Source organism: Brachyhypopomus gauderio, chromosome 11, assembly GCF_052324685.1.
Source record: "Brachyhypopomus gauderio isolate BG-103 chromosome 11, BGAUD_0.2, whole genome shotgun sequence".
NCBI lineage: Eukaryota > Metazoa > Chordata > Actinopteri > Gymnotiformes > Hypopomidae > Brachyhypopomus > Brachyhypopomus gauderio.
Genome location: NC_135221.1, coordinates 11,069,109 through 11,083,360, shown reverse-complemented (window position 1 = coordinate 11,083,360; position 14,252 = coordinate 11,069,109). Strand labels below are relative to the sequence as shown.

The 14,252-nt window shown below is 46.9% G+C and overlaps 1 protein-coding gene across 8 annotated transcripts in view; it reads right to left on the bottom strand.

Annotated features, from left to right (window-relative positions):
* The window catches only part of diaph2 (diaphanous-related formin 2), a 346,005-nt gene that overhangs the window by 235,567 nt on the left and 96,186 nt on the right, over positions 1-14,252 (bottom strand). For all 8 annotated transcript variants that reach the window (XM_077021911.1, XM_077021909.1, XM_077021914.1 and 5 more), the window contains 6 exons: positions 14,168-14,237; positions 13,356-13,492; positions 10,134-10,242; positions 7,232-7,342; positions 5,798-5,910; positions 3,032-3,148 (listed from right to left, as the gene is read on the bottom strand). In XM_077021911.1, coding sequence (XP_076878026.1) covers positions 3,032-3,148; positions 5,798-5,910; positions 7,232-7,342; positions 10,134-10,242; positions 13,356-13,492; positions 14,168-14,237 — 657 coding nt within the window. The remainder of the gene's footprint in view (positions 1-3,031; positions 3,149-5,797; positions 5,911-7,231; positions 7,343-10,133; positions 10,243-13,355; positions 13,493-14,167; positions 14,238-14,252) is intronic.

Here is a 14,252-nt window from a genome sequence, read left to right as displayed (position 1 = left end):
GACCCTGGCACTACATGCCGCCATTGTACTTGCTGTGTGACCTTTGCAGATATTATATTATCAGGTTTAATTGCAAGTGACATTTAGCAAATACAATGTCAACTTAAGCCGAGGTACGGCATGGCAAGGAATTATGATCCAGGCATGACCTTGAACGTCCCTCACAGATATGCAGCTTTGCTACCAAAGACGTTCCATCTCCCTCCTCTTCTCCATGCTGTAAAAACAGGCCCTGAATTTTAATGATCACCCTGGTGATGTATTTTTTTCCCTCCAAATCTTCAGAGGTACAGAACACTAGGACTGCTATTTAATACTTGATTTTTAAAAAATAATCTTTTCAGAGAGGATCGCCAAAAGACGATGAGTAATATAAGCGACACTTCTCTTTTATCTTCCATGCGTGCCGACTTCTGCGTTTAAGCGCATGTGAGCGGGGGCCTCAGGACAGGTCCCTCAGGACAGGTCCCTCAGGCTATAAGCTCCTCACTGCTGGGATCGCCATTCCTACCCATCACACCAAGGCCACACTGCTAGGGCCACTGTGATCGGAGTTCACATGACAAGTCAAACGTACTTCAGTTTTAAGAGCTGGAGTTTCCAACGGTCTAGTGTGACCATCCTCTATCACTTCATTCATTCATTCCAGCAGATTGATTTACTAAACTATAATGTATTATAATATTAATGCTAAAAAATAAATAATAGTATTTTTAAAAAACACATGAACTACCTGCCTGCCTGCAACGGAACAGAACTATGTACTTTTCTATACACTAATATTTTCTCAAAGTCAAGGGGAATCTAAGATGAGAGCTGTATGAAGACGTGGGGTGGATCAGTGGGGTGGGGCAGGTATGAGAAGATGCATTTGCCCCAAACAGCGTTAGTTTGGTGATTTCAGTGAGACTCAAGGTTTCAGATATGGCCACCACACCGATAAGCCAATTAAAGGCTAGATGGATTCTTCCTTTGCCATCAACAGAACGGAGAAACTGAATGGCGCCCGCACTCCAAGTCGTGTATTATTATTATAATTTTTTTGATGATATCGTATGAATAATAGTTAGTCTAATATATTTGTGCTGATCCGTTCAGAAACCCTCACACACATCTCCACCTGTATATTGTGGATGTGAGAGGACAGGGGTGGAGGTTGGGGCGGAGGAAGCTGCTGCTACTGATCAGGTGTCAGCATGCTTGGTGTGGTGGCAAGGCCTCCAGCTTACACCTGTCACTGATGTGTACTGATGTACACCATATTATTATCTCAATAAGTCCTCCTATTCTCCTTGTGTCCTGGCTACCACCACTGTAACATGCTGGAGATAACTAGGAAGAAGAAGGCTGACCTAGAAATGTCAGGCCCCTGCAGAGGAGACAGCATATGTCCCCCTCACCAGAGCACCACATTCTTTCTTTCTGCCTTTCTTTCTATCATTCTCTCTCTCTCTCTCTCTCTCTCTCTCTCTCTGTCTGGCACCTTCCTGTCTGCCTCTCATCTCCAATCCAACCTCTGCTCCACATCACCCATCTAATCCTCACATCAGTCACAGCGGCCGCGAGAAGGAGACGTGCTCCATATTCTCCCACTCTGATATACCTCCTGTCTCACGTGTCCTCCAAGACCGCCCCCGAAAAAAAAGGAGGAGAGCAGGAGAAAGAAAGTCTGAAGGACAAACTCTCATTCAGCTCCATCTAGAAGATAAAACTGGGTCTCATTCCACATTCTTAATGAGCTGAAGGCAAAGGGCCAGTGAGAGGTGTTGCTTGTCTCCTGAATCCAGAGACCAAAACAAAAATATATATATCTGCGAAACATCTGATCTCATCCCTCTGAGCAGCTTCCTGGAGAGGCGGAGCTCCTTCGCTGGGCTTTGATCATCAGCGTGTCCCCAACACCAACAGACAAGACTGCTGTCGATGTCTGATCCGAACAGACAGGAAGAGACTGCCACCACGCCGTCCCGTCTCCCCATTCCCGCCAAGACTTAGTCATCAAAGCTCGCAATGATCTTAAGGGTTCTCTTTAATCTAAAATTATAGCCATACCATTTCCCAACCAACCAATTTAATCTAGTACATTAAAAGATTTCGGGGGTTCAAAGGCAGGAGACACGCTGCTGATGAATTGAAGGGAGCCGCATATAGCCACCTTGAGAGATGGCTGCACACGACTCAATGAGCAATGCTTGAAATTATACACCCATCTGTGAGTGGGAGCAGCAGAGATGTATTTTTTAAAAGCACATCTTTAATAAGTACATTCATTTTTAATAGACGTTTGTAGCGATCCTGGCTCACTGTCAGAGGGAACGGTCTGGCGTCAGAGCTACAGACTGTGAGCCTCTATACTAGCTCTTTAAATGTGTTTTTAGATTTCTCACTGTCTCCAACAAGACAGAGTATACATTATTCATAACTCAAAGTGAGCAGCAACTTGTCTATGGTAAATTCCTCTTTTCGTTCCATCCAATCCTCCCACTCTGTCTCTTTTTCTACATTTTTTATCTCAGCAAAAGGTCTGACACAGCAATGAATTGATCACTGTCACCGGCTTCAGAGAAGAATAGCAACTTCAGGCCCATGACTGACACGTTTATACATCCAAGTTAACTCACCACATAACGCCAGGTCTAAGAATGATGTCTCAATCGCTCAAATATAAAACAGGTGTCTGTTTTCAGTTGGAGGGGTGTGGGTGGGGGAGGTGGGGTTCTTTGTCAGACCTCTGACTTCCTCTGACCTTTATCAAACCTGCAGTTTGTTTAATAATCCATTGTCAGTAGTGGGGACTAGGAAACCAGATCACAATATTTTAACTTTCACTACAAGATTAATAGTAGCCAACTTTTAAAAATGCTGCCGGATCTTGATTATTCTTGTATTGACTCACCACTACACAGACTGCATCCACTGGGACTGTGGACAACAGGAATGCCCTCAAGGTTTTAAAAACTAATAGCCAGGTGGACCGATCTTGTTCCCATGGAGATAGGGAAAGGGTGGTAGCCGGGGCGACGCAGCTCACCTGATGTAGTAGTCATTCCTAATGAGCAGCAGGTGCTGGAGGACAGACAGGAAGTAGGGCTCGGCGGCGGTGTCTCTCACCATGTTGGACAGGAGATGGTACACCTCACCCATATCAGTGCGCAGACAGTCAAGGAATGATTTGTTTGCTTGTCACGTGACGTGACGGTAACTCAAGGAAATAAAGCATGGTGTTCTTAGGGAGGGGGAAAAAAATGTACATGCGGGCTTAGCAGTCCTTTTTGCTCACTCTCTGTAGGAAGCATCTGCATGACGTCGTCGTAGGGAGTGGGAATAAGCGTTCTCTCTCAGCGAGGGCCGAGGGCGTCGCCATGCCAGGCTCCTTGCAGAGTCTGGGACATAAGAAGATTCAGGTGCGCTTAATCACCTCATCAAAGGTGATGAGCAGGAGCCCAGGAGAACGTGTGGAAGCGTGAGCACACCAGGAGCGCTGGGTGCTATCGGGAGGGGGCGGCCACAAGCCACGCGGCAACATGGCAAGATGGCACAGCCATGCCGAAGCAGAAACAGGAACTCGCCATCTTAAACTCGATGTAGGGTTAACATATGGAGTTCGATTAGAAAAAATGCTATGCTAAAAATGCAATCAATCTATAGGTTCGTTCCTGTGAGGCATCGCCTGTGACATCTTCCCATGACCTGCTGATATTATCAATGAGTGGGGAAGAAGAGAAAAGAGGAATCATGTATCTGCAGAGATCAAACGTGCTCTGGCTTGGTTTTGTGTCTGTTGGGATCTAATTTTCTAACATAAGTCAACAAGACACTTAAAAAGGTGGAGAGAAACCTCAAACTGTGCCAGGGGTTGCTCATTTGAATTGAACTTCTTCAAGCCTGATTATTTAGAGCTGTAAATGGATCAGTCATTTCATTATTCTTGGCTTTTTTGTAAGATCAAGTCCTCAGATAGCATCTTGCTTCTCTCTTCTAAAGAAAAGATGTGTTCTTAAACTTGCAAAGAGTATTGATTACATGTCCAACATCCCTCTCCAAAGACAGGGGCCAACAACATGTGATGTCGAAAATAGATGTGGCAGCAGACAGAAATAATTTTCTCTTAAGGTTTTTTTTTGTGTGTTTTTTTTTTTTGGCGCTTTTCAAAAGGTCTTCTACTTCTTTCAATTACATTCATTTCACTGACATAGATTTTTGGCAATTTATTTTGAAAACACACTGTGACAAGCTGGGTAACGTTGTGCTTAACAAAAACAAACAGCAGTTGCTTCTTGTGATGATCCCACAACACCGTTAATTTGAAAGCCTTCAGACAGCTTCCCCCAGTTCCCTCTGGTCACTAAACAGATGACTCCAATGGGACTGCTAACGGATATTAAAAAAAAGAACACACTATATCCTCTCTTTCAACTTCAAAAAGAAAGAAGAGAAATATTTAAAAATAAACAGCTTTGGGCATTATTTACTTTCTAGTTAAAAGACTCCTCTGGATATTCATGTTGTTTGAAAAGTATCTAAAAACAGCATGATGTGAATAACCTAATTCTGCAGTGAATCTGTGCGCAAATCGTACAGATTTGTATAGTTTGTTGTCATATTTACAGGAAGCCTCCAGGATGATGCATCTTTGAAGGCTGCTGAACTCGTGAGATTTCCTTCCCCATCTTTCTGGTCATCATGAGGACCTGAAAGGACCAGCCATTGCTCTTTGACGGTTCGATCTGATGCCATAGTGATGCAGAGGTTCTGAGTTTACTTTACTACAGTGGAACAGCATTTAGCATATGCAGGACCTCCCAGTAAATCTTTAGAGCACTATTTGGCTTCCTGTTAAAACATAGAATGTGACCAATAGTATTTAATTTCGGTTCATAACAGTGCAAGCTAAATGTGTGCGAGCAAAAACACTACAGATTAGTACTCAAGTGAAGAAATGGATGCTCATGAATAAACACAAGCACTAAGCGTGCTTGTGAGGAGAGCTGAAGATTTGGCAGAGGGGAATGGTCAATTTATCACACTGGCCAGACACTCATTAATATTCATCAGCTTCCTGGAGTCACTAGTCCAGACCTAAATCTCAAGTTAATATTCATGAAGCAAGCATAGAAAGGTAGATAGGTAAAAGGTTGGGCGAAAGAAGGTGAAGAGGTTCACCGTGTTTGGGATGGAGAGTGTGAGAGGAACAAAACATGGGTCCTCATGTCCTAATGTTTCTCTCTTTTGGGAGACTATTTAAGTGCATCATTAGTCCAGCTCTGCTAGAATGCAACTCTGTAAATTCAAATGGTATATGAATATGCACACACAACAGAAAGGCTGTTCATTTAAAGCAGCGTGCCATTTGTTTCTTGAGAGTATACAAGCATTCGTGAAAAACCTCCGACACCAAGGGGTCAAACTGAAGTGTAGGGAAGCATGTAGAAGCAAATGAAATAAGGCGGTATGCAAATGCACATAACCGCACGCATGAGTCCCGTTACGGTCACGGAGCTCTAACGGGATATGGAAAACCCGCAGGGTATGGGGCATACAGCATCATGACGATGCAACAGCGAGAGGCGGGAGCGAGAAAAGGTGCGTGGATGGGTGGATGGGTGGGTGGATGGGTGAATGGGTGGGGTTTAGTTATTGCGAGGCCTGGCGAGAAGCCGCAGCGGTATTGCAGAAGCATCTTCTCAAATCCCCTGCAAATGAACTGGAGGTCCTGGCTTTAGACCCAGTAAGCCGGTGGACAGCGCGGGAGGCGTTCTCCAGCCACACGTCGCAGGGGCATCTGGGAAAAGGATATTCCATCTCGGCGCGGATGTCATCTAGCCGGTGAGACAGCTCAATAGAGTCCTCCTCCTTATTCTCATTGAACACCTTCAGCTGAATATCCAACTCCTCAGTCTCCTTCAGCTCCTGTAATCGTAGAGAATGTAAGACTATTAAACCAAGACGCTGCGAGTGGTGCCGAGCTGTGATGAGTAAACACACTACACCTCCGTCTCTATTGTTTTCGTCATTATTCAAATATACCACAAATGCAATAGATCCAGGTGTTTAAAGAGTGCAACTGATTACTTGGTTGACAAGCTAACGATCTTACACCACTTTCTGTTCTCTGATTCTTCTAAAATCATTTTCTGGAGTCTAGGTTTGATCTGCTCACCAAACCTGAACCATGGGGGGGGGGAGTAGTGAGACAGAGAGAGAGAGAGAGAGAGAGAGAGAGGCTGAAATGGTGTTTGGTGCACTTTACACCTGCAGTATGAATCACTGCCAGTGAAGTTTACATACGGTGAAAAGCCAAATGTAACCCAATTTCTGCAGCTATCAATCACATGGCTCCACTTCAGGCATGCCATCTGTCTTAAGGCAACACAGAATCAGAGAGGGAGACAGCGCGCCTGGTCCCAGCAGGGGGCGGGGCTAACACACGCTCAGGCACACACCAACACATGTACACATGTCTCTCGTTTCTAGCTTAACACAAATCATTACCACACTACTTACAGTTGCTAATTGCTAAGCCAACATCTGCACCTAACCTCTGACCCCAAAAATCATTTCAAAACCTTTTGACAGAGGGTTCATGATTTCCTGTCTTCAGGGGTCTGTTCCCCACAGCGAACTAAATACACACATACTCAATGTCCAAAAAAACATTTTTTTATTTTATTTTTTATGATCAGGCTTTGCTCTCTACCACAGAGACAATTTAATGTGTCTCGTTTTTCTTGTTCTTCCCCCGTTGCTATTTTGAGGACACCAGGAACCTGGAAACTCATTATTCACAATTAGAGAACAATGTCATATTTAATTGTCCTATTAAACTTTCAAATACATTATTCATAAATTACAATAAACTCAATCATATGCGGGGGCTGAGATTGAGATAATTATAATAATAGCGGCAATAATAGGGGGAGAAGTCAAAATGACTTATTAACAATGAGGAAATGCCCACACAAATGAGCCAATGAGTGATGTGGGAGTCTGGGTGCCCTGGTGAAGGAGTGCAGATCCCAGCACTGATTGATAATGATGCTAGTTGATTCTAGTGAGCTGCTCTTTAGGGCACAGGGCTGGGAGCCGTGCTGTATGTCATTTGGCACAGGGTCTAAATAGGGTACTGTGGAGAGTGGGCACAGCGAGGCAGGCCACACGCCACGTGCTGAAGGACGTGTTGCTTTATCCTAATCTTTGGGCAAGCGTTTAAACCGCGGCGTCCGGGACTCACCGGAAGGATCTTCTTCAAGCCGCAGCGCAGGAGCTCGTTACGTAGGTGTATCCTGAAGTCCAGGTCGTCGGGGGAGGTGACCAGGGCGTTGATCAGCTGCATGCAGGCCGCCTGCGCTCCACCACACGCACAAACAAAAAAAAAAAAACACACCAGTCACACGAGGGCGGGACGATCGCACCACGTGGAGCTTCGGCCCTGCAGAGACGTGACGAAGCAGCGGCGGAGGAAACGGACGTGGGAAGGGACGCGTGAACGAGATGGACCTGCGCAGAGCAGGCGAGCGCTAAAGGGCCTCGCAGAGCGCAGGTAGGGGCCCGCCCAACAGATGTGCATTCTTAATTTATTTATCGGATCAGGGTGGTGGGGAGGGGAGCGGCACTGATGGGTCTAAACGGGCTGGAAGGCGGCTCCGGGGAGCCTGGCAGCGTGAGACGGAACACACTCCGTACGGCCAAATCGATGGTAAGCTGAAAGATCGCCCTGATCGGCATGTGAGAAGTGGTCGTTATAAATCTTCACCGGGCCATTTGTGTTGGGCAGCATATTTTATTAAGTGGCCACGGGGAATTCGACTGCTTTAGCGCTTGGCTTGGCTCCGTGTTGCTTACCAGCCGACACAGATGGAATTCAGGTCCAATCTGTGCTCTGGGGAACAGCACTAGTGGTGAGGATTCACACTGCTGCGGGGAAGAGAAGCCATTCGGGAGAGCAAAGCTCTGTCTAGACACTCTAGTTTGGTTAAGGGGTTTTGTGTGTGTGTGTGTGTGTGTGTGTGTGTGTGTGTGTGCATGTGTATTTGTAGGTATCTCTTGTCCATGTGTGTTTGCATGTTTCTGGCTCTCAATCACTCTCGCTGCAGAACAATGTGGCTGAAAGGCCGTACATACAGAGCAGGGCTGTCAGACGTGACGGTGCTGGACTCCTCTGCACAGGTGTGTGTGCAACCAGCCAGGCAAAGCAGCCCCCTGGCCAAGTCCCCCCCCCCTGGCCAAGTCCCTCCCCTCCCCCCCCCCCCCCCCCCCCCCCCGGCCAAGTCCCTCCCCTCCGCCCCCCCTGGCCAAGTCCCTCCCCTCCTCCTCCTCCTCCTCCTCTCAGAGCTCCAGAAGGCCTGGGACTGCAGCTGGACCCTGTGGAACACAGTCCACCAGAGGGGGGCGCTACTGAGGCTCTCTCCCCAGGAAAAAAAGGGAAGAGGAAAAAAAAAAAGGGAGAGAAGCAACAAAACAAAAACTTTTTCCTCCTGCACTCGTGTAAACTTTCCACCTTCTCCTCCCTCGCTGTCAACCTGCAGCCATTATTTCATTTGAAGGATTTGAGGGCCCATCGAGTGAGGGTGGATCCTTCTCAAAGCCTTCCTGGAGGCAAGCGTGCGCACCGTATCATGAGCGCCGCGCGCGCGCACATACACACACGTACGCTCAGACAACCCAGACGCAGCCAGACGCGCGCTCACACACACACACACACACACACACACACACACACACACACACACACACACCTCAGCCTGTTTGTTTACCATGGCAGGATGGATAGGAGCGAGGTGCAGCAGAAGGGTTGGAGGAGGTTATTTTTGTTCTTTCGCAGGCTGAGGATGCACTGATGAGCTCCTCGTGCATCATCTGAAGTTGAGACGCCGGAGGAGACGCCCGGCGCGGTAATTAAAAAAGGCACTGCCGGGACAGTTGAAAGTTCACGTGCTCGCACCGACGAAACGAGGCGGAGTCGCAGCAAAACACATTTTAATCCCATTAAAAACGGCAGGCTTCACCCCATCGCAGGCTTTTAAAGTAGCTAATTTCTTTGAACCTTCTGCGTCAGCAAGGTATTTTAATTTACTCCACAATTAGAAGCCGTTCATTTCATTACCAGTCACACTTTCCTCCCCCCAAAAGAGGAAGAACAAGGCACACGCTCAAAGGAGCCCGCGCTCCTCCCTGCTCTCCTGCCGACACTCCTCTCGCCTCCTTTTTATCTATCCTTCTCCGTGCGCCAGCAGCCCAAAGATTGGGAGTCCGTTTAACAAATGTGCTCCCGGCGCTTGGTCACAGATCACCGTGAGCGGTGGAGGCGCGGTGGAGGCGCGGTGGAGGCGCGGTGGAGGCGAGAGGGGGGAGAATGATGAATTCGGCTGCAGTGCCGCTTCGCTGGCCTTTTGTTTCGCCTCCTGCGAGACCAGACCAGAGAGGCGGAGCACACAGGGGAAAAGGGAAGGAATAAACAAAATAATAAAGCTGGTTAAAAAAGATCAAGTCGACATCTCTCTCCCAGAGTTGGCCCGTTCCCTCTCCCACTTTTTCTTCGCCCCAAGTTCCGGAGTTTCGTTTGCGTGCACATCCAGCTCGCGCCTGGTTCCGTCTGTGCGGAAGGCTCGCGTGGCGCTCCCGCTCGGCACAGCCTGCTAACGTTACGGGGCCTTATTTTCCAAGGCTGACAGGCGGACAGGGAGAGAGAGGGAGGACAGGGAGAGGAGATGTGTGAGCACGTCGGCTGGGGCTGAGGTGCAGCAGGTCTGTGAATGACATAACTGTCAATTTCATCCCCGGCCTCGGCGTCAAAACGGCCCGCTGAGCCGAAAGGCATCATTCCGGTACCAGCGCTGACGACAACACACTTCTGTTGCTCTTTTTGGCTTGAGGAGTAGGAGAGGAAAAAATAGTACATACGGGTTCTTGTGAGGCCAAAAAAAAAAGTGTTCATGTTCTGACTTCAAATCTGAAACATTAAATATTTATTTAAATGTTTTATTTAAATATTTAAATAATAGTAAGTGTGAAGTGTAGGAGAATGCATGTGAAGTGTAGGAGTGCTCTGATTGGGTGGGCCAGGACGTGGAGGGGGCGGGCCCAGACATGGAGGGGGCGGGGCCAGATGTGGAGGGGTGGGCGGGGAAACTGACCTGCAGCTGCTGGGCCTCATGGTTCTCCAGCCCCTCCACTATCTGAGCAAATCGCTCCTTATTATTCCTCTCAGCTGCGATGGTCATGGCTGCCAGGATCTTATCCAGACTAGGAGGAAAGGAGAAGACATTGCAACATGTTGAAGTCAACACACAGCTTTATCAGGACATGACCGGGGATATTCCTAGCTTGGCTGACCTGGTCATCATCATCTCAGTATTGGCCAGTCAGCAGAGACATGGACCTTTTTTTCTTTTTTTTTGTTAACCACCCTGGCCAAAATCAAAACAGAGGTCGACATCCCTCAATACATCACCCAACAGTCTAAGGCACTTTTGGATGCGGATTAAGACTAGCTGGCAACTGGCAACCTGGCCCTAGACCTCCTCTGTACACAGTTCAACATGCCATCAGCTGATCACACACCCCAAGTAAACAGAGGACTTTTAACAGCGTTAAACAAAAGCCAGTTACTTTGGCACAATCTACAGGACTCTGCCAAAAAACGGTTTTCCACCATTTAACCGTCCGCAGTGAGACGGCCTCGTCACGGCCGTGCCCATCGGGAGAGGCGCTAAACATTCGACATTTGACGGGGCGGCTGACGACGGTTCAGGGGCAGTGATGGTCAGATGTGGGCATTATCTACGTACGCGCCGAGATCCATTATGCAGGATATCCATTATGCTCCATAAACATCACGGAGGCGCGGGGAGCAGGCAGGCGCGACTCCCCCCACTTCCTCCTGTCACAGATAAAGCTGGGGAGGAAGTGGGTTTTTGTGGAACAGCTAAGCGCTAAGAGCCACAGTTTTGTGAAGCGGGTGATTAAGTTGTAGTCGGGCGTAGGCTGCGCCGTGTCTTTCATGCTACTTCAAACGGAGCTTCAGAATAAGCTACACCTGCTTGACTCCTCACGCTTGGCTTTGATGTCACGGAGCTGAACACGGGAAGGGAGGGGGTGGGTCTCACCAAAAACTGAAACATCAGCATTTTGCTATTCTGCCTGCACACTGGAGATCAGACACATCATATCAATAAGGAAATCGTCTCATGTCTGCCAATGCAGTTTAACATGCACCTTTGCCATATAAATGACTGCAGCCTGCAAACGGATCGTTATCTGCACTATCCGCAGGTCAAGGTATCTGAATCGTACGGTTTCATACACATCCACCTAAACTCTAACACCGCTGACAAAGAATGCAAGTCAACTGTTGCTAATTAGCATTTTGCTAATGACACACTATATTGCCAAAAGTATTCGCTCACCTTACTTGACTCACATATGACCTTAAGTGACATCCCATTCCTAATCCGGAGGGTGCAATATGACGGTGGTTCACCCTTTGCAGCTAGAACATCTTCAATTCTTCTGGAAAGGCTGTTCACAAGGTTTAGGAGTGTGTTTAGGGGGATTTTTGACCATTCTTCAAGAAGCACATTTGTGAGGTCACAAACTGATGTTGGTTGAGAAGGTCTGGATCTCAGTTTCCACTCTAATTTATCCCAAAGTTGTTCTATCAGGTTAAGGTCAGGACTGTGCAGGTCAGTAAAGTTCATCCACACCAGACTGCCATACATGTCTTTATGGACCTTGCTTTGTGCACTGGTGCACAGTCATGTTGGAAGAGGAAGGGGCCAGCTCCAAACTGTTCCCACAAATTTGGGAACATGGAATTGTCCAAAATTTAGCATTCAGAGTTCCTTTCATTTAAACCAAGAGGCCAAGCCCAGCTCCTGAAAAACAACTCCACACCATAATCCCCCTGCACCTAACTTTACACTTGGCACAACGCAGTCAGACAAGTACCGTTCTCCTGGTAACCGTCAAACCCGTCAAACTCGTCCATCAGATCGAGAAGCGAAATTCGTCACTCCAGAGAACGCTCCTCCACTGCTCTAGAGTCCAGTGGTGGCGTGCTTTACACCACTGCATCCCACGCTTTCTATTGCACTTGGTGATGTATGGCTTGGATGCAGCTGCTCGACCATGGAAACCCATTCCATTAAGCTCTCTGCACACTGTTCTTGAGCTAATCTGAAGGCCACATTAACTTTGGATGTCTGTAGTGATAGACTCCGCAGAAAGTCAGAGACCTCTTCAGAGACCGCTTCAGCATCTGCTGACCCCGCTCCGTCAGTTTACGTGGCCTACCACTTCGTGGCTGAGTTGCTGTCGTCCCCAAACACTTCCATTTTCTTATAATACAGCTGACAGTTGACTGTGGAATATTTAGGAGTGAGGAAATTTGACGACTGGATTTGTTGCACAGGTTGTATCCTATCACAGTTCCACGCTGGAATTCACTGAGCTCCTGAGAGCGACCCATTCTTTCACAAATGTTTGTAAAAACAGTCTGCTTGTCTAGGTGCTTAATTTTATACACCTGAGGCAATGGAAGTGAATGGAACGCCTGAATCCGATAATTTGGATGGGCGAGCGAATACTTTTTGCAATACAGTGTATGTTCGGTGGTGCTAGCTTGCTTCTGTTTCAATGTTAGCACTTTTGCAATTTTAGAACAGAACTACTCATTTATGATAAGGAATCGTCCAGAGCAGCATGGGATTCGATCAAACGTATATACGGCGACGCTGATGTGCCTGAAAGTCTTTATTTCCTATCACCGCGTGCAGCCTTTCTGTGAAGTGTTGTTCTGAATGCTATTGTTATTCTAGACCAGTACTGTGGCTGAGGCCATAAAAAAAAGGAGCTCCCCAGATTCATTTTAAAATCTGTCAGCCTGCTTGTGTGTTCAAGACCAGCACCACAGAGGACTTAAACACATTACACAACCCAAACAGCTAAATAAAAACATGGCAACCGACAGACTCAGAGACATCTCAAACCTCACCTCACAAATGAAATATGAGAGCACAAAATGCATTGTGTGGGACCTCTGACAGGTTGTCTCCAAATATATTCATTTAATCTGATTATAAACCAGGACTCTTTCTCCACTGAGAGAAACTCACAGCAGGAAAACGTGAGGCTTTGTCGAGGCTGCTAACCACCAAATGGCCGGTGTATATAAATGAGCTCTGGAAGATGCCTGGTGGGTCAGCCGTGCCTCTTGTGGATACATGATTTTCAGAATTCTAAAAGGAATATCTGATGCCTGTATTACCTGCTTTTAAATGTTGCATCATTCCAACATATCCCTGGATTACCTGCAGCAAGATGATGATTTGAGCTGCAGGGTGAAATCAGGAACTCACATGTTCTCCTCTCCAATAATACAGACTGCTGACAGAATCTTCACAATCTCCGTCATCATATTCGGCTGCTTGGGATCGATGGCCCTCGCCAAGAGGAGGAGGCTTCGCTCGTCTCCGAGTATCTTTTGCAGGCCATACTGAAAAAGAGGCGACAGATCTCATTTTATTATACTACTAAATTAGAAACATTTTGAGGGAATTATTACTTTAGCATTAAGTAAACACTGCGAGTCCCTGGTGTAAGAACAAATTTAGCCTTTGTTCTCTTAAAGAAGAGCCAATTAGTCCAGTGGAGAAATGGTTTAAGATAAATTAATTCAATTGAGGACAGGACTGTGGGGACAAATAATCGTACCCTTGCATCTTCATCGTCCTCGTAGGCTTTAAAGTAGTGCAGTTCTCCAGAACAAGCATTCAGCAAGGACACCCTCATTTAGGGTACACACTAGAACTAAAACTCGTCTAGACCACATGTGCGGAGGAAAGTAGTGCACATGATAAATTAGTCAGGAGGGCTTAAAGCACATGTATACTGCACATGTGATAGTGGTATACTAAACACATCCGATGGCCTCCTGTCCACAGCTGTATTTACGGTTTTGTGTTTGCTTGTATAATAGGAAGAATAATGTATTCTCTCAGATGTGCAAATTGGTATTTTAAATTATTTTCAAGTGGTTGAGCATCTTAGTTCTGTACTAACTGACGCCCTCCCACAACTCTACACTAAAGACAGTTTGACAGTTATGACAAGCAGGAACCTAAAGCTTATAAACACAGCCTTGGCTGGACCCATCAACTCCTTAACACACCTTATTGTTCATGAAGGCTTTGAGGCACTGGATGAGTTTGTGTTGGTTTTTCTTGTCAATGCCTTCTTGTCTGAAAAGGGAGTGA